We start from the raw sequence: 27,754 nt of genomic DNA, 5'->3' as shown, positions 1-27,754 counted from the left end.
GGCGGGGTTGGGGGGGCTCGCAACAGCAATGGTGGTCCTGTAAGTACCAATGGTGATGGTGCTTCAATGGTGGATCTGTCATGTTTGACGTTTGTGTTTCCCGTGTTTTCTGTTTCAACGTTAGTTGTTGTTTGCTTTTGCTTATATTTGGAAGATATGTCATGTTTGCACGTGGTGTTTGTCGATGTGGTTCTCTAGCGTTTTTGTTCTTCGCCTTAATAAAAAGGACTGCAATGCGAAAATGCTCTTTAGAGCTCGGGCTCCATGGAGTCCGAGTTTGACTTGATCAAAATTCAAATTTTCATGTTTCAAAATTTTTTGAAAAAAAATACACACATACTTAGAGACATAAAGCATATGTGTGTAAATTTTCAGGACGAAACACCTTAAAATGAGTGCTACACAAAAAGAACAAATCTGAGGCTTTTTAGTAGATGCACTATTCATTCTCAAAGTCCATGAATTTTTCTTTTTTGCACAGATCGCATTTTACGGTATTTCATCCTAAAATTTTACATACATACACATAACATGCTTGTTTACTTGTATGATTTTTTTTCAGATTTTTTAAAAACTGAAAAGTGCGAATTTTGAATTTTTCAAAAAATCCGGCCATTCATGGAGGCCGAGCTCCAAAACGCCCCTGCATGTTTCTCACACCTTTGACGAGCAGCTCAGTGGGCCGTCAAAGGCGGCCTGCAGGCCCATCCATCTACACCAGCCACATTACCGGAGTAGCCCAATGAACTGATGAGTCAATCAGCCCAACAACCCTCTCTCTTCCCCCCTGCTGTTCCTGACGAGTCAAACACCCGAACAGCAGAACCGGACGCCCCGGCGCGCCAGCCGGATGGCGCGAAACTCAAGGCGGCGGCGACGGCGGCGGCGGCTTGTGGTACCGTGGAGCTGGCCTCATTAACATATGACCGGGTAAACTACGCCCACGGCATGGCTGGCGACCTCTCCTCCGTCCACTGGAAGTGCCACCAGGTCAGCTTCTGCCCGCCTGCTTGCACGCCAGGTGCTTGTGTTTATTCCCATCCGTTTCTAGCTGGAGTAGCAACCTAGTGACCATTGAATGACCGAGCGTGGACGCCCCCTCACGCTTGCTCGGCTCCCCTGCGTGCTCCCTCAATGCAAACATTGTTACCCAAACCTGCCCTTTGTTTTAGTGTTACTTTTTACACACAAAATCAAGTTAGTGTGTGTGAGCTCACCGTATGCATGTGTAAGCGAGTCATGCCGAGTTTAGCGCGTCAGCATTGCCATGCTGATCCCGACTGGTAGGCGTAGTGGACGCTGGATGACGGTGCATTCCCATGGTAGGGATGGCTGGAGTAGATTGGATTGTGATCCTTTTCCTTGGCATTTTCTGTTGAATTAAAGCTGACCAAGTTGTGTTTTGGGGTATGGATTGTGATCCAAGAAGAAGAAGAAGAAGAAGAAGAAGAAGAAGAAGAAGAGAAGAGGTAGGGTGGTAACTAGTAAGAGCTGCATCCACCCTTGCTTACCTTCAACATACTATGGGAATGGGATTCACATAAGAGTTTAAGCAACAGTCCAGCTGTGTTTTTGTCCAAAGCATGTAAAATCTGACCAAGTCCTGCCCAGCGGGCCTACTTTCAATCGGTATATATGCACATGTAAACAACATAGACAACTAGGTCATTCGATGCAAATCAAATTAAGACGTGCTTCTGTAAATACGGCTAGAGCGTTGCTGCCTAGGTACATGAACCATATTCGATGCAACTAGGTCATTCGATGCAAATCAAGTTAAGACCTGTGGGGAGTTACTGACCTATGTCTGGCTCCTTCTGTCCAACATGGGGATGGAGACCTTGCCAGAGAGACTGCTGAGGACGGAGCTTCCAAGCGGATAAGGAAATGCCTGCTCTGCTCCATTGACTTCCCAGGTCAGCACCACCACGGGAGAAGACATTGTTTGACAAACGATGCTTACATATGGAGTCGATTTCTCCCCCGTATTCCATCTTAATCGGTGCTTATTTGCTTTATCTGTGGAAGATTTGCCATTATGTTTCACTGTGATGTATGTATGTTTCCTAGTGTCTGTAAGTCTGAATAAGCTTGAGACATGAGAGCCACGCAATGTTTGTACTTTTCTATTTTGTTCCTCTTTTGTGGGGATACATTTCTTGTTACAATGTGTGTAAGGATGGTGTGGGGCATTTGATTGCCCTGTTAATATATTACTACCCAAATATAAGAATGTCTGTAACTACTATTGCAATGTCGCTCTAACTGAAAACAGAGTGTTCAGTGATGCCAAGTTTGGGGATTCTCTGCATCAGATAGTTGTGCTGAGCTTTTGCGCAGAACTGTTGACAGTCACCTACTGACCATGATTTTTTTCTTCTTCTTCTGTAAACTGTAATAGATGCATAATTGGTGGTGGCAGGCTAGCGTATATCCTGGCCTATGGTAAGTTCTCAGGTGTGTACATGCATTTTGTGCATCTGTTGGATCTTAAAAGATAGCCTGAACACAAATTTTGCTTGTATATTTTCAGTTTACAGATGGCTGGATCTGCTCCTCGATCTAGCAGGATGGACGTAGCTACCTACTTGATTCAAATCATTACTTTGCTTCCTCTGCTGGAACCTGGGGTTGAAGTTGGGATTCTGCATCTGGTTAGTCGATTGGACCAACATCTATTTTTAGTTTTGAGTTTTTTGCAAAGGAAACGATGCTAGCTTTGTTTTTGTCTGCATTTTAGTGGAACCGTCGGCTTTATTCATTCATTCAACCTAGTATTATCTGGTGAAAATGAAATACAAATAATGCTATCAGGTTTCATACATATATGTCAGGTCGGCCCTCAATCACAGGCCAGGGATGGCCATGGTTTTTCCGCTTCAGAGTTGAGCTGGATGCCCGTGCAGTGCACGAGTCTCCTGAACACAATGAGCATTCCGTGGTCTGTCGTCTGTTCCAGCAGCAACGTTCATACGTTGTTGTCCACTACTCCAGTGCAGCAGCAGCCCGAAAATAATGGAGGTACCATACGCATGACGATTTTAAATACCTTGTTCATATTGCATCGATTAATTGAGGTATATACTTACAAGTTTTATACTATTTCATGACGATACAGAACGCATGATATTCGTGCACAGAACGCATGCTATATCGTGCACCAAAACGTATGTGTACTGACCCGCAAAAAAAACTTATGTGTAGTGGCTGCTGCTAGTATGGTACCAATGGACTCAGAGGGAACAACTTGTCTATATATAAATGAAGCCATCGCCATGTCCTTGCATTTGCACCTTACATCCAAGTAGTCCTCCCCAAACCGCACTAGCGATAATAATGTCACTCATCTCCACAGCACTTGTGCTACTTGTTCCCCTAGGTCTTTACTTGTACATGTGGTCTAGTACTCGTAGTAGATCAAATGACCCAGCATCAGTGCTCCCCACAAAATGGCCAATAGTAGGCATGCTCCCTGGTCTCGTGGCCAACATCTACAACTTCCATGAGTACAGCTATGCGCTCCTCGCCGGATCAGGCCTCAACTTCAATGGGGACGGCCCGCCTGGGGCCGGGATGCGGTTCTTCATCACCTGCGACCCTGCCAACATCCAGCACATCTTCACAACCAACTACTCCAACTTCCCCAAGGGCGCCAAATTCGCCGCCATATTCGACATCATGGCTGGTGGCTTCTTCACCATCGATGGCGAGCTGTGGCGCTTGCGCCGCATGAAGTTCGTGGGCGTGATCAGCAGCCCACGGTTTGCTGACCGTGTGGCAGCTCATTGCCATGACAAGGTGAAGAACCACCTCCTCCCGTTGCTTGCCCGCATGGCGAGCACCAGCACTTCATTCGACATGCAAGAAGTAATGGCGAGGTTAATGTTTGACATCACCGCCATGACAGTCTTTGGCGTTGACCCTGGCTTCCTGTCCTTGGACATGCCTCCGATTGACGCCTCCCTTGCCATGGACACAGTCATGGAGGTGGGATTTCTCCGACACACCATGCCGGCCTCTTTGTGGAAGACATTGAGGTGGCTAAATATTGGTCCCGAGAGAAGGCTCCACGAAGCGAACAGAGTGCTCCGCAGGTTTGTCGTGGATACGATGGAGAGGGGGAAGACCAACGGAGGCCAATATGAGGATGAAGAGGTTGTGGGGGATATTTTATCTCTCTACATCAATGACCCAGACTATGCTGACGATGACTTGCTCTGTGGGACACTCATTAGCTTCATGCTCGCTGGGAGGGACACAATCGGCACAACTCTGCCATGGATATTCTACAGCCTCGCCCAGAACCCTAATGTCGTGTCAATCATCCGTAATGAACTCTCACCTATTGCAGCGCACAAAGTAGCCCATGGCATGGGTGCCACGGTCATCTTTGAGCCGGAGGAGACCAAATCTCTGGTCTATCTGAGAGCCACCTTGTATGAGACTCTCAGGCTATACCCACCAGCGCATATGGAGCGCAAGACGGTGGTTGCCGATGATACCATGCCAAGTGGACATGAGGTGTACGCCGGTGATGCCATCTACATCTCTCTCTACTCCATGGGAAGAATGGAGAGCTTGTGGGGTAAAGACTGCCTTGACTTCAACCCAAACAGATGGCTCTTGGAGGATAGCAACAAGATCAAGTACGTGCCATCTAACAAGTTCCTGGCCTTCAACTCGGGCCCAAGGATGTGCCCAGGCAAGGAAATCGCAGTTGTGCAGATGAAGACCATCATTGCCGCAGTCGTGTGGAACTTTGACCTGGAGCTGGTGGAGAGCCAGAGCATCCAACCAAAGCTATCTTGTTTACTGCAGATGAAAAATGGGCTCATGATGAAGCTGAAGAAACGAGAAGCGTAACACAAACTTTCTTTTGTTGACCAGGGTTTGGGATTTCCCAGCATGTGTGCCACAATTGTCTTAGAATGCGTGTGTGGTGTACGTGTGTGTCCATATACATATTTTCGCTTTCATGTCGGACAACTTTATTCACGGCAACGGGTGGATTTTTTTTATGAATAATTGCCTGAGAAATCAGCTATGGCTTGGATGGTGCAAATGTTCTTGGAAATCATGTAGAAAAAAAAAATACCGGAACATCATGATAATAATGTAAGATTATCCAAGTAAATGACCGAAAATTTAAGGAATTCAGTACATATATTTTTGGTAGTGAATGGGTGTGTGCATCGTATGATGCAGAGGCCGAGACGATGCCTCCTTATTGAGAAAAAAAATATTTGTTGTAGCAAGCTGAACTGTTTGTTTTTCTTGCCAGGCACACAGACATATATTTTTCAGCGTATGCCTCTCTCCATGTATTTTTTAGTACTATAGTTTTTCTTTTAATTATATATTTGTTACTCTGAAAATACTTTTACCATCTATATCATCAATCTATTTGCAAATCTCAAGCACCAAATTCAATTAAGAATTGCACAAGGATGTTTTGGTGGCATATGTAAGGAGTTTTTAATTTTTTTTGGCTATATCGGTCAATTGCCCGCGCCTTGTCTTTAGTGTCTTTAGTACTGTAGTTTTTTTGGCCATACCAGCTTCCCTCGCCAACTGCCGGTCTGTTGGGTGCGCTAGCTTCTGGCTGGAATTGACTGGCCATGCTGGAAGCCTACTGAGAGCGTATTTGGTCTGTTTACCTGGTGGGATTCTTTGCCCGCGATAATTGGCACAACCGGAAGACATGCGTCTTGATTTTCTTCAATTGCAAAAACTTTGTTGATCAAATTTGGTCCATGAAGCCCTGCAACTCATATTTTGCCATTACAGAGCTGATTCTTAGGTATGTGAAGAAAGGGTGGGAAGATCAAATCAAGGACCCGGGCAGTTACTGGAAGTTCAACGATCGCAGGGGGGCAGTGGATGCTTCATACGAACAAGTGCGACCAAGATCTGGGTTGCAGCTTAAGGAGGCCATTCGATGAGTGTTCTTCTCTGGCACACCACCATGGATTTCTGCTTCTACTACATTACATGGGCACATCAGCAGATCGCCGATGTACCACTGTTCGGTGTGTTCACGATGCCTCTGGTGAAGGCCGTGGGTGTGCTGTCTGGTGCGGAAGATCTCCTCACCACAGTAGATCCTTAAGGATGATAAGACAATCCATGGAAGGTGATTGAGGCCTGTGGGTGGATATGTTCTGCTTCTCCTCGGCCAGTAGCAGTAGGTGTCGAGGGTACCTACACGGCAAGAGTTTGGGCACCATGGAGGGGAGCTGCTCACATATACTCCTATTTGGCTCCTGTCGCTCATGGGGATGGAAACCTTGCCCGAGAGGCTGCAGATGACAGAGCTTTCGAGTGGACAAGGAAATGCCGGCGCTGCTCCATCAACTTCCCAGGCCAGTACCGCGAAGCCGTTTTTGAAAATTGATGTTTTTCTATTCTGCATTTGCTTATTTTTGGAAGCTTTTTGTAGTTCATACATTGTGGTGTTCCATTTGTCGCTGTTCCTCTTCTTCGGAACCGGCGACGGTAGCGCCCGTGGGTGTCGCGATCTTTCCTGAAATCATCATTGTGGAGGTGTGGTCACCCCTCTCCCCGCGGCCTTGGCTCCGGAGGGAAACCTCTGATCATCTGGATCGGGTGATGGAGGCGTCCTAGCGCCTTTCTCCTCCTTGGGGGCATCGTCTTGAAGCGGACTGCAACTAGGAGACCGATGGTTGTTGGTGGCTGGTTCGTCGAGGCCAGGGGGTGTCAATGTCTGTTTGGCAATGATGATGGCGCCAAGATGAGTTGGGGTCATGGCTCGGGCTCTGGTAGTCGGTCTATCTGGCGTGTCCGATGCGCTCTTCCATGGTTGCTTGGTTGTTGTGGAGTCGAAGCTGCGGTGGATTGTGTCTAGGTGGTGACGGCACTCGGCGGTCGTTCGCGGAGGTCTTGGCCGGCGCAAGCCCTGCATATTTCCCTTGCAAAGATTGTCGTCAAAGTCGAAGCTGTCGTTCGCTGGCGCGTGTGGCCATCTGTTGGCATGTGGCCAGGTTGGCTGGTGGTGTCCATTTTCTGGGCTGAGTTGTACCGGTTTTAGCCCGGTTTTCCGCAAATTAACCTGGCAATTCTTACTCTTATCAATGAAACGGCAAGTCTTTTGCCTCGTTTAAAAAAAAAAATTAACTATGTGAATTTGTGATCTGTCAGTCGACATCTCAGAGCGAACAAGATCCACGGCCTCATGAAGCTGCTGCTGCCCGCGCATATACATCTCGGCGTCAAGATATACTTCCAGCTGAATAATAATTATCTGAGCAAAGCACTAGTCCAGTTTGATGCCTGGCAGTCTGTTGGGTGATGTGTTGTTTGAAGTTTGAACTACTACGGCAGAGAATAACCTGCTAAACTCACCGCAAAAAATAAAAGAATAACCTGCAAAACTATTGCTTTTTCTTCTTTGTGTCTGTATTACCAGTTCACCGTTCCACTCTGATCTGATCTGATCTGATCTGCTGCCGCACAATTGTGTGGAGCTTGGATACATAACAGCTTTTGGTTCATGTCTACAGCTCGCGCTGTTTTTTTCTACAGGAGATGTGAAGGAAGACTCTGGCCGACAGTATTCATGTTATGATTACACTGATCCTCTCTTGGTTTAGCTCTTTGAAGTAGTAGCTTAGGTACAGAAGATTACAAGAATTGGTAGGAGTTCTTCGGTGCAGGATGAACACAAGAACAAGTGGAAGGGAAAGTAGGTACTGTTCACCGTGATCCTCTGGATGACTCGCCTCTGGTACTCGCCTTGCTTAAATAGCGTGGCCCTTCGGGTGTAGCTGGTTGGCCCAGTCCGGCCCAGTGAAGCGGGGGTTGGTCCGCGGTACACGCTTGGCCCGTGTACCGCGCGTGTCGTTGGCGCTGTGGTGGGTGCCTTTCCTGGCAGGGGCGCTAACATCCCCTTCTCCTTGTGATGAGGCTTGACCCCAAGCCTCCGCTTTTGGGAAGCGAGCTTGAAGCGCCAATTTGTCTTCCCAGGTGTCCCCCATGGATGATGGATCAGACCAGCGCACCTTCACTTGCTCCAGCATAGTGCCGTTGCTTCTGTTGCGCCACCTCGTCTCCAGAATTGCCATGGGAACAGCAAGTTCATCAGCACAGATAGGGAGATCGGAGTGCACTTGCATACCAGGGAGGATCGCCTGACGTAGCTGGGATACATGGAAGACGGGGTGCACTGTCGCGTGCGCCGGGAGCTGAAGTCGGTAGGCCGCGTCGTTCACCTTGGCGATGATTGGAAAGGGGCCATAGAACTTGAACGAAAACTTGTGGTTTGCCCTTGGGGCCACCGACGTTTGAATGAACGGCTGGAGCTTCAAGAACACTTGATCACCTACTTCAAAGGTTCGCGGTGAGCGCTTCTTGTCTGCCTGGTACTTCATGTATTGCCTCGCTCGATTTAGATGTTGTTGCAGCAGATTTTGAATCACTGCCCTCTCCTCCAACCAAGTGTGCAGGGCCGGGACGGAGCAGGCATTTGCAGAGGAGAGGCCCCAATGGCGAGGTTCGTGGCCAAATAAAGCTTTGAAAGGAGTCATTCCAATGGCAGAGTGGTGGGAGGAGTTATACCAGAATTGAGCCAATGGTATCCAGAAACTCCATCTTTTCGGGCAAGCATGCGTGAAGCAGCGCAAGAAGGTCTCGATGCATTGGTTGACGCGCTCCGTTTGGCCATCGGTCTGTGGGTGATTCGCCGTGCTCAATCTCAACTCGGTTCCTGCATACTAGAATAGCTCTTGCCAAAAATGATTGGTGAAAACCGGATCGCGATCTGAGATCTGATACAATAGCTCCTAGAAATCCATGAACTCTGTAGATTTGCTGCATATAGAGCTGCGCCACCTTCGCAGCCGTGTATGGGTGTGACAGAGGCAGGAAGTATGCAAACCTTGTCCGTTTGTCCACGAGGACCCACAAGCAATTGTACTTGCCTGATTGGGGAAGTCCAGTCACAAAGTCCATTGTGATCATCTTCCAAGGTTGCCGCGGAATAGGTAAAGGTATGAGTAGTCCAGGTGATGCTGCACGGTCTGGTTTTGCTTGTTGACATGTCTGACTGCATTTGACATAGTGTTGCACTTGCAGCTTCATCTTGGGCCATGCAAACAGTTGGCGTATCCGACGATATGTGGCCGAAAACCCTGAATGACCCCCCATAGGGCTGTCGTGAAACGCCGCCAATATACGCTGTTGTATGACAGTGCTTCCTCCGAGCCAAATGCGGCCGCGGAATCGAAGGAGCCCCTGGTGCAATGAGAATCTTCCTTTGGGATCGTCGCGGACCGCCAATTGTTCAAGTAGCCATTGGGCTTGGGGATTACTGTTGTAACTGCTTGCAATATCCTCGAGCCACGCTGGTCTACAATAGGATATGGTTGCTAGTGATTCAGAGAAGTTGGCTCGTGACAGGGCGTCTGCGGGTGAGTTTTCTTTCCCCTTCTTGTAACGGATAGTGTAGTTCAGTCCCAAGAGCTTAGTAAAAGCTCGTTGCTGCCAGGGAGTCGTGAGCCGTTGTGTTTCCAAGTGAATAAGGCTGCGTTGATCTGTATGAATTGTGAACTCCGAGTGCTGCAACTATGGCCTCCATTGGTCAGCCGCTACGATGATCGCGAGATATTCTTTCTCATATGTCGATAGGCCTTGGTAACGAGGGGATAGAGCTTTACTCATGAATGCGATAGGGTGCCCATTCTGATGGAGGACTGCTCCCACTCCTTTATCACTTGCATCGGTCTCAATAGAGAACGGCATAGAGAAATCAGGCAGGGCGAGCACGGGGGCCGATATCAACTGCTGCTTGAGAAGTTGGAAGGCTGTGTCGGTGTCGTGTGTCCAAACAAATGGGACCCCTTTCTTCAGTAATTGGAACAGGGGCCTCGCGATGATGCCAAAGTTGCGCACGAATCGGTGGTAGTACCCTGCAAGCCCCAAGAAGCTACGCACTTCCTTGACATTGGCAGGTGTTGTCCAGCGTTGAACTGCTTGGATCTTGGTTGGTTCTGTAGCCACCCCTTGAGCACTGACCACATGCCCCAAATATGTGAGCTGTTCTTGACCAAACGCACACTTGGATCGCTTAACTTTCCAGTGATCACGCCTCAGCAGCTGAAGAACCTCTTTCAGATGTTGCTTGTGATCTTCCAAGGTCTTGCTGAAAACCAGAATGTAGTCAAAGAACACCAAGACACATTTTCTGAGCAGGGGATGCAAGGTAGTGTTCATTGCGCCATTAAATGTTCCTGGTCCACCAGCCAGTCCAGCGCCCATCACCTTGAACTCGAAATGCCCAAAGTGAGTCTAGAATGCTGTTTTAAATTCTTCGCCTTCTGCCAATCGTATCTGATGATATCCCGCTCGGAGATCAAGCTTAGAGAACCACGGAGTCCATAAAGTTCGTCCAGCAATTCTTCAATGACCGGAACCGGGTACTTCCCCACGATGGTGAGAGCATTGAGATATCTGTAGTCAATACAGAGACACCAAGTGCCATTGTCGGTGTCAAAACCGGCGGATCTCGGGTAGGGGGTCCCGAACTGTGCGTCTAGGCCGGATGGTAACAGGAGGCAGGGGACACGATGTTTTACCCAGGTTCGGGCCCTCTTGATGGAGGTAAAACCCTACGTCCTGCTTGATTAATATTGATGATATGGGTAGTACAAGAGTAGATCTACCACGAGATCAGAGAGGCTAAACCCTAGAAGCTAGCCTATGGTATGATTGTATGTTATGGTTGTTGTCCTACGGACTAAAACCCTTCGGTTTATATAGACACCGGAGAGGGTTAGGGTTACACAAGGCGGTTACAAAGGAGGAGATATCCATATCCGTACTACCTAGCTAGCTTGCCTTCCACGCCAAGTAGAGTCCCATCCGGACACGAGACGAAGTCTTCAATCTTGTATCTTCATAGTCTAATAGTCCGGCCAACGGAGATAGTCCGGCTGTTCGGAGACCCCCTAATCCAGGACTCCCTCAGTAGCCCCTGAACCAAGCTTCAATGACGATGAGTCCGGCGCGCAGTATTGTCTTCGGCATTGCAAAGGCGGGTTCCTTCTCCAAATACACCGCAGAAGAATTTGAATACGAGGATAGTGTCCGACCCTGCAAAATAAGTTCCACATTCCACCGTAGAGAGAATAATATTTTCGCAGATCTAATTTGCTGGCTTGTTTTGACAGCATGACGTTGCGTCATGGCCCAGTGATTATTCGAACCGTTTCTTTTAACCAGCCCCGCACATAACGCGAGGCAGTTTTTCGACACGTCTTCTCAAAGCAGAGATCTCTTGGGGAACGTAGTAATTTCAAAAAAATTCCTACGCACACGCAAGATCATGGTGATGCATAGCAACGAGAGGGGAGAGTGTTGTCTACGTACCCTCATAGACCGACAGCGGAAGCGTTATGACAACGCGGTTAATGTAGTCGTACATCTTCACGGCCCGACCGATCAAGCACCGAAACTACGGCACCTCCGAGTTTTAGCACACGTTCAGCTCGATGACGATCCCCGGACTCCGATCCAGCAAAGTGTCGGGGAAGAGTTCCGTCAGCACGACGGCGTGGTGACGATCTTGATGTTCTACCGTCGCAGGGCTTCGCCTAAGCACCGCTACAATATTATCGAGGAGTATGGTGGAAGGGGGCACCGCACACGGCTAAGAAAACGATCACGAGGATCAACTTAGTGTCTAGAGGTGCCCCCTGCCCCCGTATATAAAGGAGCAAAGGGGGGGTGTGGCCGGCCCTAGGAGGAGGCGCGCCGGAGGAGTCCTACTCCTACCGGGAGTAGGACTCCCCACCTTTTCCTAGTTGGATTAGGACTTGGGGGAAGGAGGAGAGGGAAGAAAGGAAAGGGGGGCGCCGCCCCCCCCTCCTTGTCCAATTCGGACTTGGGGGGGAGGGGCGCGCGGCAGCCCCTAGGCCTCCTCTCCTCTTCCTCCACTAGGCCCATTAGGTTACCGGGGGGTTCCGGTAACCTCCCGGTACTCCGGTAAAATGCCGATTTTACCCGGAACACTTCTGATGTCCAAACATAGGCTTCCAATATATCAATCTTTATGTCTCGACCATTTCGAGACTCCTCGTCATGTCTGTGATCACATCCGGGACTCCTAACAAACTTCGGTACATCAAAATATATAAACTCATAATGAAACTGTCACCGTAACGTTAAGCGTGTGGACCCTACGGGTTCGAGAACAATGTAGACATGACCGAGACATGTCTCCGGTCAATAACCAATAGCGGAACCTGGATGCTCATATTGGCTCCCACATATTCTACGAAGATCTTTATCGGTCAGACCGCATAACAACATACTTTGTTCCCTTTGTCATCGGTATGTTACTTGCCCGAGATTCGATCGTCGGTATCTCAATACCTAGTTCAATCTCGTTACCGGCAAGTCTCTTTACTCGTTTCGTAATACATCATCTCGCAACTAAGCAAGGCTTATGTGATGTGTATTACCGAGAGGGCCCAGAGATACCTCTCCGACAATCGGAGTGACAAATCCTAATCTCGAAATACGCCAACCCAACATGTACCTTTGGAGACACCTGTAGAGCTCCTTTATAATCACCCAGTTACGTTGTGACGTTTGGTAGCACACAAAGTGTTCCTCCGGCAAACGGGAGTTGCATAATCTCATAGTCATAGGAACATGTATAAGTCATGCAGAAAGCAATAGCAACATACTAAACGATCGGGTGCTAAGCTAATGGAATGGGTCATGTCAACCACATCATTCTCCTAATGATGTGATCCCGTTAATCAAATGACAACACATGTCTATGGTTAGGAAACATAACCATCTTTGATTAACGAGCTAGTCAAGTAGAGGCACACTAGTGACGTTTAGTTTGTCTATGTATTCACACAAGTATTATGTTTCCGGATAATACAATTCTAGCATGAATAATAAACATTTATCATGATATAAGGAAATAAAATAATAACTTTATTATTGCCTCTAGGGCATATTTCCTTCAGTCTCCCACTTGCACTAGAGTCAATAATCTAGATTACACAGTAATGATTCTAACACCCATGGAGCTTTGGTGTTGATCATGTTTTGCTCGTGGAAGAGGCTTAGTCAACGGGTCTGCTACATTCAGATCCGTATGTATCTTGCAAATCTCTATGTCTCCCACCTGGACTAGATCCCGGATGGAATTGAAGCGTCTCTTGATGTGCTTGGTTCTCTTGTGAAATCTGGATTGCTTTGCCAAGGCAATTGCACCAGTATTGTCACAAAAGATTTTCATTGGACCCGATGCACTAGGTATGACACCTAGATCGGATATGAACTCCTTCATCCAGACTCCTTCGTTTGCTGCTTCTGAAGCAGCTATGTACTCCGCTTCACATGTAGATCCCGCCACAACGCTTTGTTTAGAACTGCACCAACTGACAGCTCCACCGTTTAATGTAAACACGTATCCGGTTTGCGATTTAGAATCGTCCGGATCAGTGTCAAAGCTTGCATCAACGTAACCATTTACGATGAGCTCTTTGTCACCTCCATATATGAGAAACATATCCTTAGTCCTTTTCAGGTATTTTAGGATGTTCTTGACCGTTGTCCAGTGATCCACTCCTGGATTACTTTGGTACCTCCCTGCTAGACTTATAGAAAGACACACATCAGGTCTGGTACACAGCATTGCATACATGATAGAGCCTATGGCTGAAGCATAGGGAACATCTTTCATTTTCTCTTTATCTTCTGCAGTGGTCGGGCATTGAGTCTTACTCAATTTCACACCTTGTAACACAGGCAAGAATCCTTTCTTTGCTTGATCCATTTTGAACTTCTTCAAAACTTTGTCAAGGTATGTGCTTTGTGAAAGTCCAATTAAGCGTCTTGGTCTATCTCTATAGATCTTAATGCCCAATATGTAAGCAGCTTCACCGAGGTCTTTCATTGAAAAACTCTTATTCAAGTATCCCTTTATGCTATCCAGAAATTCTATATCATTTCCGATTAGTAATATGTCATCTACATATAATATCAGAAATGCTACAGAGCTCCCACTCACTTTCTTGTAAATACAGGCTTCTCCAAAAGTCTGTACAAAACCAAATGCTTTGATCACACTATCAAAGCGTTTATTCCAACTCCGAGAGGCTTGCACCAGTCCATAAATGGATCGCTGGAGCTTGCACACTTTGTTAGCTCCCTTTGGATCGACAAAACCTTCTGGTTGCATCATATACAACTCTTCTTCCAGAAATCCATTCAGGAATGCAGTTTTGACATCCATCTGCCAAATTTCATAATCATAAAATGCGGCAATTGCTAACATGATTCGGACAGACTTAAGAATCGCTACGGGTGAGAAGGTCTCATCGTAGTCAATCCCTTGAACTTGTCGAAAACCTTTTGCGACAAGTCAAGCTTTGTAGACAGTAACATTACCGTCAGCGTCAGTCTTCTTCTTGAAGATCCATTTATTCTCAATTGCTTGCCGATCATTGGGCAAGTCAACCAAAGTCCACACTTTGTTCTCATACATGAATCCCATCTCAAATTTCATGGCTTCAAGCCATTTTGCGGAATCTGGGCTCACCATCGCTTCTCCATAGTTCGTAGGTTCATCATGATCTAGTAGCATGACTTCCAGAACAGGATTACCGTACCACTCTGGTGCGGATCTTACTCTGGTTGATCTACGAGGTTCAGTAGTATCTTGTTCCGAAGTTTCATGATCATCATCATTAGCTTCCTTACTAATTGGTGTAGGTGTCACAGAAACCGGTTTCTGTGATGTACTACTTTCCAATAAGGGAGTAGGTACAGTTACCTCATCAAGTTCTACTTTCCTCCCACTCACTTCTTTCGAGAGAAACTCCTTCTCCAGAAAGTTTCCGAATTTAGCAACAAAAGTCTTGCCTTTGGATCTATGATAGAAGGTGTATCCAATAGTTTCCTTTGGATATCCTATGAAGACACATTTCTCCGATTTGGGTTCGAGTTTATCAGGTTGAAGCTTTTTCACATAAGCATCGCAGCCCCAAACTTTCAGAAACGACAACTTTGGTTTCTTGCCAAACCACAGTTCATAAGGCGTCGTCTCAACTAATTTTGATGGTGCCCTATTTAATGTGAATGCGGCCGTCTCTAAAGCATAACCCCAAAACGATAGCGGTAAATCAGTAAGAGACATCATAGATCGCACCATATCTAGTAAAGTACGATTATGACGTTCGGACACACCATTACGCTGTGGTGTTCCGGGTGGCGTGAGTTGCGAAACTATTCTGCATTGTTTCAAATGTACACCAAATTCATAACTCAAATATTCTCCTCCACGATCAGATCGTAGGAATTTTATTTTCTTGTTACGATGATTTTCAACTTCACTCTGAAATTCTTTGAACTTTTCAAATGTTTCAGACTTATGTTTCATTAAGTAGATATACCCATATCTGCTTAAGTCATCTGTGAAGGTGAGAAAATAACTATATCCGCCACGAGCCTCAACATTCATCGGACCACATACATCTGTATGTATGATTTCCAACAAATCTATTGCTCTCTCCATAGTACCGGAGAACGGTGTTTTTGTCATCTTGCCCATAAGGCACGGTTCGCAAGTACCAAGTGATTCATAATCAAGTGGTTCCAAAAGTCCATCAGTATGGAGTTTCTTCATGCGCTTTATACCGATATGACCTAAACGGCAGTGCCACAAATAAGTTGCACTATCATTATCAACTCTGCATCTTTTGGTTTCAACATTATGAATATGTGTGTCACTACTATCGAGATTTAATAAGAATAGACCACTCTTCAAGGGTGCATGACCATAAAAGATATTACTCATATAAATAGAACAACCATTATTCTCTGATTTAAATGAATAACCGTCTCGCATTAAACAAGATCCAGATATAATGTTCATGCTCAACGCTGGCACCAAATAACAATTATTTAGGTATAATACTAATCCCGAAGGTAGATGTAGAGGTAGCGTGCCGACCGCGATCACATCGACTTTGGAACCATTTCCCACGCGCATCGTCACCTCGTCCTTAGCCAATCTTCGCTTAATCCGTAGTCCCTGTTTCGAGTTGCAAATATTAGCAACAGAACCAGTATCAAATACCCAGGTGCTACTGCGAGCATTAGTAAGGTACACATCAATAACATGTATATCACATATACCTTTGTTCACCTTGCCATCCTTCTTATCCGCCAAATACTTGGGGCAGTTCCGCTTCCAGTGACCAGTCTGCTTGCAGTAGAAGCACTCAGTTTCAGGCTTAGGTCCAGATTTGGGTTTCTTCTCCTGAGCAGCAACTTGCTTGTTGTTCTTTTTGAAGTTCCCCTTCTTCTTCCCTTTGCCCTTTTTCTTGAAACTAGTGGTCTTGTTGACCATCAACACTTGATGCTCCTTTTTGATTTCTACCTCTGCAGCTTTCAGCATTGCGAAGAGCTCGGGAATTGTCTTATTCATCCCTTGCATATTATAGTTCATCACGAAGCTCTTGTAGCTAGGTGGAAGTGATTGGAGAATTCTGTCAATGACGCAATCATCTGGAAGATTAACTCCCAATTGAATCAAGTGATTATTATACCCCAGACATTTTGAGTATATGCTCACTGACAGAACTGTTCTCCTCCATCTTGCAGCTATAGAACTTATTGGAGACTTCATATCTCTCAATCCGGGCATTTGCTTGAAATATTAACTTCAACTCCTAGAACATCTCATATGCTCCATGACGTTCAAAACGTCGTTGAAGTCCCGATTCTAAGCCGTAAAGCATGGCACACTGAACTATCGAGTAGTCATCAGCTTTGCTCTACCAAACATTCATAACATCTGGTGTTGCTCCAGCAGCAGGCCTGGCACCTAGCGGTGCTTCCAGGACGTAATTCTTCTGTGCAGCAATGAGGATAATCCTCAAGTTACGGACCCAGTCCGTGTAATTGCTACCATCATCTTTCAACTTTGCTTTCTCAAGGAACGCATTAAAATTCAACGGAACAACAGCACGGGCCATCTATCTACAATCAAACATAAACAAGCAAGATACTATCAGGTACTAAGTTCATGATAAATTTAAGTTCAATTAATCATATTACTAAAGAACTCCCACTTAGATAGACATCCCTCTAATCCTCTAAGTGATCACGTGATCCAAATCAACTAAACCATGTCCGATCATCACGTGAGATGGAGTAGTTTCATTGGTGAACATCACTATGTTGATCATATCTACTATATGATTCACGCTCGACCTTTCGGTCTCCGTGCTCCGAGGCCATATCTGTATATGCTTGGCTCGTCAAGTATAACCTGAGTATTCCGCGTGTGCAACTGTTTTGCACCCGTTGTATTTGAACGTAGAGCCTATCACACTCGATCATCACGTGGTGTCTCAGCACGAAGAACTTTTGCAACGGTGCATACTCAGGGAGAACACTTCTTGATAATTAGTGAGAGATCATCTTAAAATGCTACCGTCAATCAAAGCAAGATAAGATGCATAAAAGATAAACATCACATGCAATCAATATAAGTGATATGATATGGCCATCATCATCTTGTGCTTGCGATCTCCATCTTTGAAGCACCGTCATGATCACTATCGTCACCGGTGCGACACCTTGATCACCATCGTAGCATCGTTGTCGTCTCGCCAATCTTATGCTTCCACAACTATCGCTACCGCTTAGTGATAAAGTAAAGCATTACAGCGCAATTGCATTGCATACAATAAAGTGACAACCATATGGCTCTTGCCAGTTGCCGATAACTCAGTTACAAAACATGATCATCTCATACAATAAAATTTAGCATCATGTCTTGACCATATCACATCACAACATGCCCTGCAAAAACAAGTTAGACGTCCTCTACTTTGTTTGTTGCAAGTTTTACGTGGCTGCTACGGGCTTAAGCAAGAACCAAACTTACCTATGCATCAAAACCACAACGATAGTTTGTCAAGTTGGTGCTGTTTTAACCTTCGCAAAGACCGGGCGTAGCCACACTCGGTTCAACTAAAGTTGGAGGAACTGACACCCGCCAGCCACCTGTGTGCAAAGCACGTCAGTAGAACCAGTCTCGCGTAAGCGTACACGTAATGTCGGTCCGGGCCGCTTCATCCAACAATACCGTCGAACCAAAGTATGACATGCTGCTAAGCAGTATGACTTATATCGCCCACAACTCACTTGTGTTCTACTCGTGCATATAACATCAACACATAAAACCTAGGCTCGGATGCCACTTTTGGGGAACGTAGTAATTTCAAAAAAATTCCTACGCACACGCAAGATCATGGTGATGCATAGCAACGAGAGGGGAGAGTGTTGTCTACGTACCCTCCTAGACCGACAGAGGAAGCGTTATGACAACGCGGTTGATGTAGTCGTACGTCTTCACGCCCCGACCGATCAAGCACCGAAACTACGGCACCTCCAAGTTTTAGCACACATTTAGCTCGATGACGATCCCCGGACTCCGATCCAGCAAAGTGTCGGGGAAGAGTTCCGTCAGCACGACGGCGTGGTGACGATCTTGATGTTCTACCGTCGCAGGGCTTCGCCTAAGCACCGCTACAATATTATCGAGGAGTATGGTTGTAACACCCCAGATATAACTTTCCCAATTTGTACTCCAACTCTTGCCATTTCCGGCATTAAGTTATATTTATTTCTCGGGTCCGGGTCTTTGTCTCCGTGTGTTATTTTTGTTGTCATGCATCTCATATCATGTCATCATGTGCATTGCATTCTCATACGTGTTCATCTCATGCATTCGAGCATTTTCCCCGTTGTCCGTTTTGCATTCCGGCGCTTCGTTCTCCTCCGGTGGTCATTTCTAGCTTTCTTTCATGTGTGGGGATTAAACATTTCCGGATTGGACCGAGACTTGCCAAGCGGCCTTGGTTTACTACCGGTAGACCGCCTGTCAAGTTTTGTACCATTTGGACTTCGTTTGATACTCCAACGGTTAACCAAGGGACCGAAAAGGCCTCGTGTGTGTTGCAGCCCAACACCCCTCCAATTTGGCCCAAAACCCACCAAACTCTGCTCCATCTCCTAGAGCGTTCGATCACGATCGCGTGGCCGAAAACCGCACCTCATTTGGACTCTCCTAGCTCCACTTATGCCTATAAATAGACCCCCCCCCCACCGTTTTCGGATCTCCTCCTCTCCCCGAAACCCTAATTTCATCTCCGTGCGCCGGACACGTCCGCCCGGCGCCGGACACGTCCGCCACCGCCCCCTCGCCCTATCCCGTCGCGCCATGTGGCACTCGCTACCTCGCCGCCGCCGCGGCCCGGGAGGCCCAGATCGGGCCCCCGCGAGCCCGAGCCGCCCCCGCGCCTCCCCGCCTCGATCGACGCCGCCTCCCTCGGCTCCGGTGGGCGCCGCCGCCGCGGGCCACCGCCGCCGCCGCCGCGGGCCACCACGCCGCCGCCCGCGCCTCCTCTCGCCGCCCGAGGACGCCGCCGCCCCGCCGACCACCGCGGCACCCTCGTCGCCCGAGCCGGCCTCCCTCTCTCCGGCCGCCTCGCCATCAAACTCCGGCCGACGCCATCTCCGGTGGTGAACAGTGCTCCCTCCGGCGAACTCCGATAACCGTGCAGATCCAGATCTGGAAAATTCGACGGTTGACTTTTATCCCCGAAACCCTAATTTTTGTGCTAACTTTGACCGGTGATATCTCCGCATCCGTAGCTCCGTTTTGGACATATAGTATATCAAAATGTTCGTCTCGATGAGTACATCATTTCATTCCATTGCATCATTTTCATTTGAGTTCATCTTGATGCCCGAAATGCTGTTAGAAGGAGGCTTCGTGAGTTAATTGTCAGATCTGCTAGTTCATCTTAGACTTTTGTCTTTTTTGCCATGATTAATGTGTGCATGCTATGCCCGTGAGTTCTTCACATGTTTTGTTAAGGGTTTTGTTATCTTTCCAGAGGTGCAACCCATGCATTTTTGTGATGTGTGTGGTGACTTGTGCAAGCTTGCAAAGTGAGGCACCCGGTAAATCTGTTTTCAGGGACTTAGTAGTTTTCACTAAGTCTGGGATTATTTAGTTCATGATACCATATGTCCAAGCTGTTTCCTAGTGATCCGTGCCTCTTTTGAGGATGATCAGTAAAGGAGTTTTGTTAATATTGTTATGCTCTATCCATCCATGCCTTTGTTTGCAATTATGGAGCACCCTAGCTTGATTCAATCGAGCTCTACTTTTGCTTCGTTGTGAATCTGGGCAGATCGTCAACTCGTTTGCGATTTTGCCAATGCTATTGTAGTTGATCCGTGCATGCTATGCCATTGTTCTTGCCATGTCTAGCTAGCATTTTGTGCCTTCTTAATGGATGTATGCTTGCCTTGCCATGACTTGCACCGTAGTGAGTGCATTGAGCTCGTTTACATGCCTTCATGAGTTATATTTCAGCATGTCTCAGTTTTCACTAAGTCTGAAAACTGATTGTGGTTTAGCTATGTTCGTGTGCTTGTTAGTATATTTTGTGATCCCTTTTGGCCCCAGGTCACTTAGGGTCTTGTGTTAAGATTGTTGAGTAGCTCCATGCCATGTTCTTCTTTGTCCTAATCAGGTCCTGTAGCATGTTATTTTGCTGCTCAGAAGAGGGCTTCATGATCTGAAATTTCAGACAAGTGTTAATTTCACTAAGTCTGAAATCTGTTTTGCATTTACGTTTTTGCCATGCTTGTTTGAACCTCTTAATGGATGAATTGGCCGTGGCTCAGTGCTAGTATTTTTATAAGCATCTTCAATGCTTCCCTGCCATGTATTTTGTTGTCATGTTTGGTGGCTGTAGCATGTTCATCTCATTGCATTTAGATGCCTACTTGCTGTAAATCACAGACCGGTGTCATATTTGAATCGCTTGCCATTTCCAAACCGTAACTCCGATTCCGGCGTTCTTTCTATCGTTTTCAAGCGATTTCATCCCATCTTTCCAGTGGCACACTTGGTTTTCCAAGTTGAGGCCAGGTTCATGCATTTCCTGTCATATCTTGCATTTTGCATCCCGCAACGCATCCCGCATAGCATATCGTCATTGCATCTTATTGTTTGAGCTTGCACGTGGTTGATTGTATCCTTGTTGCTTGTTTGTCTTGTTTGGGTAGAGCCGGGAGACGAGTTCGCTAACGAGGAGCCCGTTGAGTTTGCTTTTGAGGATCCAGTCAACTCTGACAACTGTGCAGGCAAGATGATCATACCCTTGAAATCACTACTATCTTTGCTATGCTAGTTTGCTCGCTCTTGCTATGCCAATTCTACGATGCCTACCTTTTGCTTGTCAGCCTCCCAATTGCCATGTCAAACCTCTAACCCACCATGTCCTAGCAAACTGTTGATTGCCTATGTTACCGCTTTGCTCAGCCCCTCTTATAGCGTTGCTAGTTGCAGGTGAAGATTGGAGCCGTTCCTTGTTGGAACCATTTTTTTTCTTGTTGGGATATCATTATATTGCTATGTTATCTTAATGCATCTATATACTTGGTAAAGGGTGGAAGGCTCGGCCTCTCGCCTAGTGTTTTGTTCCACTCTTGCCGCCCTAGTTTTCGTCATATCGGTGTTATGTTCCCGGATTTTTGCGTTCCTTACACGGTTGGGCTATAATGGGAACCCCTTGATAGTTCGACTTGATTAAAGCTTTTCCAGCAATGCCTAACATTGGTTTTACCATTTGCCACCTAGCCTCTTTTTCCCTTGGGTTTCCGGAGCCCGAGGGTCATCTTATCTAAACCCCCCCGGGCCAGTGCTCCTCTGAGTGTTGGTCCACCTGTCAGCTGCCGGTGGCCACCAGGGGCAACTCTGGGCTGGCGTACCCGTACCTAGGACAATCTGAGTGTGCCCTGAGAAAGAGATATGTGCAGCTCCTATCGGGATTTGTCGGCACATTCGGGCGGTGTTGCTGGTCTTGTTTTAACCTGTCGAAATGTCTTGTTGTACCGGGATACCGAGTCTGATCGGAACGTCTCGGGTGGAGGTCTATTCCTTTGTTGACCGTGAGAGCTTGTCATGGGCTAAGTTGGGACCCCCCTGCAGGGATTGAACTTTCGAAAGCCGTGCCCGCGGTTATGGGCAGATGGGAATTTGTTAATGTCCGGTTGTAGATAACTTAAACATAAACTTAATTAAATGAATCATCCGTGTGTGTTACCGTGATGGCCCCTTCCCGGCGGAGTCCGGGAAGTGGATACGGTGTTGGAGTAATGCTTGCGCAGGTTGTTCCTCTAGATTCTCGCTCGCGCTTTGCCTTCTCTTCTCGGTCTCTTTTGCGTATAAGTTAGCCACCATATATGCTAGTCGCTTGCTGCAGCTCCACATATATTTTCCTTACCCCTTTCTATAAGCTTAAATAGTCTTGATCGCGAGGGTGCGAGATTGCTGAGTCCCTGTGGCTCACAGATACTATTACTCCAAATGCAGGTCCAGGTGTTTCCGCTCCAGGTGACGAGTACGAGCTCAAGTGGGAGTTCGATGAGGACTCTCAGCGTTACTATGTGTCTTTTCCTAATGATCAATAGTGGTGCCCAGTTGGGGTTTGATCGGGACCGTGTCGCATGTTGGGTTTTCTTCTATTTTGGCGCCGTAGTCGGGCCATGAGTGTTTGGATGATGTATGTTATTTATGTACTTTGATGTGACGTGGCGAGTGTAAGCCAACTATGTATCTCCCCTTTTATTCTATATATTACATGGGATGTTGTGATGATTGCCTAACTTGCGATATTGCTTTCAATGCGGTTATGTCTCTAAGTCGTGCCTCGACACGTGGGAGCTATAGCCGCATCGAGGGCGTTACATGTGTGGAAGGGGGCACCGCACACGGCTAAGAAAACGATCACGAGGATCAACTTGTGTGTCTAGAGGTGCCCCCTGCCCCGTATATAAAGGAGAAAAGGGGGGGTGTGGCCGGCCCTAGGAGGAGGCGCGCCGGAGGAGTCCTACTCCTACCGGGAGTAGGACTCCCCACCTTTCCCTAGTTGGATTAGGACTTGGGGGAAGGAGGAGAAGGAAGAAAGGAAAGGGGGGGCGCCGCCCCCCTCCTTGTCCAATTCGGACTTGGGGGGGGGGAGGGGCGCGCGGCAGCCCCTAGGCCTCCTCTCCTCTTCCTCCACTAGGCCCATTAGGTTACCGGGGGGTTCCGGTAACCTCCCGGTACTCCGGTAAAATGCCGATTTTACCCGGAACACTTCCGATGTCCAAACATAGGCTTCCAATATATCAATCTTTATATCTCGGCCATTTCGAGACTCCTCGTCATGTCCGTGATCACATCCGGGGCTCCTAACAAACTTCGGTACATCAAAATATATAAATTCATAATGAAACTGTCATCGTAACGTTAAGCGTGCGGACCCTACCGGTTCGAGAACAATGTAGACATGACCGAGACATGTCTCCAGTCAATAACCAATAGCGGAACCTTGATGCTCATATTGGCTCCCACATATTCTATGATGATCTTTATCGGTCAGACCGCATAACAACATACTTTGTTCCCTTTGTCATCGGTATGTTACTTGCCCGAGATTCGATCGTCGGTATCTCAATACCTAGTTCAATCTCGTTACTGGCAAGTCTCTTTACTCGTTTCATAATACATCATCTCGCAACTAACTCATTAGTTGTAATGCTTGCAAGGCTTATGTGATGTGTATTACCGAGAGGGCCCAGAGATACCTCTCCGACAATCGGAGTGACAAATCCTAATCTCGAAATACCCCAACCCAACATGTACCTTTGGAGACACCTGTAGAGCTCCTTTATAATCACCCAGTTACGTTGTGACATTTGGTAGCACACAAAGTGTTCCTCCGGCAAACGGGAGTTGCATAATCTCATAGTCATAGGAACATGTATAAGTCATGAAGAAAGCAATAGCAACATACTAAACGATCGGGTGCTAAGCTAATGGAATGGGTCATGTCAATCACATCATTCTCCTAATGATGTGATCCCGTTAATCAAATGACAACACATGTCTATGGTTAGGAAACATAACCATCTTTGATTAACGAGCTAGTCAAGTAGAGGCACACTAGTGACGTTTAGTTTGTCTATGTATTCACACAAGTATTATGTTTCCGGATAATACAATTCTAGCATGAATAATAAACATTTATCATGATATAAGGAAATAAAATAGTAACTTTATTATTGCCTCTAGGGCATATTTCCTTCAAGATCGTGTCCCCTTATTACGGGATTCTCATCAATACGGGCGTGGGTAACCCAACCGCACCATCAATTGTGGCGCTTGGGGGATAAGCGAGTTTTACCAGGCAAGTGGGGACGCTTAGTTTCGTCCGCCCATATAAAGGGATAAGGATTCACCTTTCCATCCATGCCTTCTTCCTCCCTTACCCATCCGTTTTCGCACACTCGTGCTCTAGTGCCCAAGTCCGCACTTCCCACCTCGACCTTCTCCAATCATGTCCGGAGCGGGAGGCAAGTGGATGGTCTCCTCCGTCACGGAGGGAGACATCAAGAAACTGAGGAGAGCCAGATACCTGCCCGACGACATCGCGCACCGGCTCCCAGATGAGGGGCAGCTCATCCCCACCCCCAGGCCCCATGAGAGGGTGGTATTCCTCACCCATTTCCTCCGCGGACTGGGATTCCCTCTCCATCCCTTCGTCCGGGGGCTCATGTTTTATTACGGCCTAGATTTCCACGATCTGGCCCCGAACTTCATCCTCAACATCTCGGCGTTTATCGCCGTGTGCAAGGCCTTCCTCCGCATCAAGCCCCACTTCGGCTTATGGCTGAATACCTTCAATGTCAAGCTGAAGGTGGTGGGCGGCCGCCAGGTGGAGTGCGGAGGCGCCATGGTGGGCAAGATGCCCAACATAACATGGCTCGAGGGCTCCTTTGTGGAAACCATAAAGGGGTGGCAATCGGGGTGGTTCTATATCACCGAGCCGCGCGACCCCGCATGGGTAGCGGCCCCCGAGTTCCGATCTGGCATCCCCATGCGGCTCACCTCCTGAAAAGAGAAGGGCCTATCCTGGGGTAGTTCGAAAGAGCTGACCGGACTCCAAACATGTATTCAAAACATGGTGGACAAGAAGCTCAAGCTTGTCAACATAGTCCAGGTTATGCTCATCCGCCGGATACTCCCGTGCCAGCAACGGGAGTTCACCTTGTGGGAGTTCAATCCGGCGTAGCATCGAACTCTGAACAGGCTCTTCGACACGACTCATGAAGACCCCTGGAGGGTGTTGTTCAAAGGTGTCGAGGTCCCTCCCCCTATTACTTAGGATCGCGGATTCGGCGCGAAGCGCCAAGCCAGTGCGGTAAGCTGCTTTACCTTTCACAGGATACTTATTTTTTTATATAGATTGACTCTATGCGGGATCTAAACTCCCGTCCCTTTGACAGGACTGGCAGAAGATGGCCAGACAGATCGACTGTCCGGCTCCTTTGCCCGAAGGCCCCGCAGACGCTCTTCTAGCGAAGATGCTGACTCCGGGCCCTTATAAGGTGCCGGAGAAGACCATGAAGGCCAAGGGAACCCAAAAGAGTTCCCGACACTAGGCGTCATCGGACTCACCGTCCGATTACTCTGCGGCACTCTTCCCCCGAAGACGAGGAAGAAGAAGAAGATGCTCCCCCACCGACTGGGGGAGACAAGAAAAGGAAGGCCGCCCCAACTGGGGAGGCCGGAGGGTCCAAGAAGGGAAGGACTCCTTCCGGACAGTTCCACCGCCGCCGATGAAGGCGAAGGCGAGTGGTTTCCCAGGGTCAAGCCCCCGGGAAGATCGTAAGTATTCAGATACCAGAGTAACTCCTAGGATTCCTTTGTCGCACTGCTTTCTCTAACGCCGAACGCAATTATGCAGGCCGCCACGAGCCAGTATTGATGTATCATCGGACGGCTCCTTGGGCTTGTCGGACATGGATAGCGATCCAGTCCCGACCGCCGCCTCCCCTCATCCTGTCGACGACGCCGAGGTGTTGTCTCAAGAGGCACCGGATCGAGGGGAGACAGTCCTGGAGGCGCCTCAAGGCGACCTTCCGGACTCCGGGAGCCGCGGGGACGGGGCCTCCGAGAGCTCCAAGTTCGGCCCTCAGCCGAACACCATGGCGGACTCTCCAGCGGTTCCGGGCTCGGACAGGCGGCCTCCTTCTAAGAGGGGCAAGACGCCTGTGCCGGTGACCTCTGTCCATCCAGAGGAACCGGACAATCTGCTAGAAGCGCTTCGCAGCGCTTCCATCGACGAGGAGCACTGCACTATCATGAGTGCGGTGATCCAGAAGGTTCAGTCCGCCAAGAGCGGATTGACTGGAGTCTATGCCAGCCTTCTAACAGGCTTTGAGGTAAGTGTTTTAAAATATAGTGGAAATATTACCGCATAGACAGTAGCCCCTGATGCTTTGTTCGGTGTTCACAAAGAAAAGCCAAACAGAGGATCAAATAATTGTTGGGGAACGTTGCAGAAAACAAAAAATTTCCTACGGTTTCACCAAGATCCATCTAGGAGTTCATCTAGCAACGAGTGATTGGATTGCATCTACATACCTTTGTAGATAACGCGCGGAAGCGTTCAAAGAACGGGGATGAGGAAGGCGTACTCGACGTGATCCAAATCACCGGAGATCCTAGCGCCGAACGGATGGCACCTCCGCGTTCAACACACGTACGGTCAGCATAACGTCTCCTTCTTCTTGATCCAGTAAGGGGAAGGAGAGGTTGAGGAAGATGGCTCTAGCAGCAGCACGACGGCGTGGTGTTGATGGAGCTGCAGTACTCCGGCAGGGCTTCGCCAAGCACTATGGAGGAGGAAGATGTGTTGGAGAGGGAGAGGGAGGCACCAAAGATGTGGTATGAGAGGCCCTCCTTTCCCCACTATATATAGGGAGTCCAAGGGGGGGCGCCGGCCCTAGGAGATCCAATCTCCCAGGGGGGTGCAGCCAAGGGAGGAATCCCTCCTCCCCAAGGCACCTAGGAGGTGCCTTCCCCCTTCGGGACTCTTCCCCTCTTGAACCCTAGGCACATGGGCCTCTTGGGGCTGGTGCCCTTGGCCCATATAGGCCAAGGCGCACCCCCTACAGCCCATGTGCCCCCCCGGGGCAGGTGGCCCCACCCGGTGGACCCCCGGGACCCTTCCGGTGGTCCCGGTACAATACCGGTGACCCCGAAACTTGTCCCGATGCCCGAAATAGCACTTCCTATATATAATTCTTTACCTCCGGACCATTCCGGAACTCCTCGTGATGTCCGGGATCTCATCCGGGACTCCGAACAACATTCGGGTTACTGCATATACATATCCCTACAACCCTAGCGTCACCGAACCTTAAGTGTGTAGACCCTACGGGTTCGGGAGACATGTAGACATGACCGAGACGACTCTCCAGTCAATAACCAACAGCGGGATCTGGATACCCATGTTGGCTCCCACATGCTCCTCGATGATCTCATCGGATGAACCACGATGTTGAGGATTCAAGCAACCCCGTATACAATTCCCTTTGTCAATCGGTATGTTACTTGCCCGAGATTCGATCGTCGGTATCCCAATACCTCGTTCAATCTCGTTACCGGCAAGTCACTTTACTTGTACCGTAATGCATGATCCCGTGACCAGACACTTGGTCACTTTGAGCTCATTATGATGATGCATTACCGAGTGGGCCCAGTGATACCTCTCCGTCATACGGAGTGACAAATCCCAGTCTTGATCCATGTCAACCCAACAGACACTTTCGGAGATATCCGTAGTATACCTTT

At 48.0% G+C, this 27,754-nt stretch overlaps 2 protein-coding genes across 2 annotated transcripts; both read left to right on the top strand.

Annotated features, from left to right (window-relative positions):
• Positions 1-750: 750 nt before the first annotated feature.
• LOC125507319 lies at positions 751-7,326 on the top strand. The gene is made up of 5 exons (XM_048671936.1): positions 751-990; positions 2,402-2,445; positions 2,534-2,654; positions 2,835-3,021; positions 5,788-7,326. Exons 1-5 carry the CDS (start codon positions 751-753, stop codon positions 5,940-5,942), a joined length of 747 nt encoding a protein of 248 aa, XP_048527893.1. The 3' UTR covers positions 5,943-7,326.
• On the top strand, positions 3,032-5,566 carry LOC125510415 (noroxomaritidine synthase 1-like). Its single transcript, XM_048675586.1, has one exon. The coding sequence runs from the start codon at positions 3,262-3,264 to the stop codon at positions 4,861-4,863; it is 1,602 nt and encodes a 533-aa protein (XP_048531543.1). The 5' UTR covers positions 3,032-3,261; the 3' UTR covers positions 4,864-5,566.
• Positions 7,327-27,754: the final 20,428 nt, after the last annotated feature.

Source organism: Triticum urartu, chromosome 5 (genome assembly GCF_003073215.2).
Source record: "Triticum urartu cultivar G1812 chromosome 5, Tu2.1, whole genome shotgun sequence".
Lineage (NCBI taxonomy): Eukaryota > Viridiplantae > Streptophyta > Magnoliopsida > Poales > Poaceae > Triticum > Triticum urartu.
Note: the sequence above shows the minus strand (reverse complement) of the source record. Positions and strands in the feature narration are given on the sequence as shown.

Bases quoted from the DNA above. Each gene is read 5' to 3' on its own strand.
- LOC125507319 (XM_048671936.1), top strand. From the start codon at position 751: ATGAGTCAATCAGCCCAACAACCCTCTCTCTTCCCCCCTGCTGTTCCT. The intron at 991-2,401 runs GTCAGCTTCTGC...AAACTGTAATAG, and splicing joins TCCACTGGAAGTGCCACCAG to ATGCATAATTGGTGGTGGCA. The intron at 2,446-2,533 runs GTAAGTTCTCAG...GTATATTTTCAG, and splicing joins AGCGTATATCCTGGCCTATG to TTTACAGATGGCTGGATCTG.
- LOC125510415 (XM_048675586.1), top strand. From the start codon at position 3,262: ATGAAGCCATCGCCATGTCCTTGCATTTGCACCTTACATCCAAGTAGT.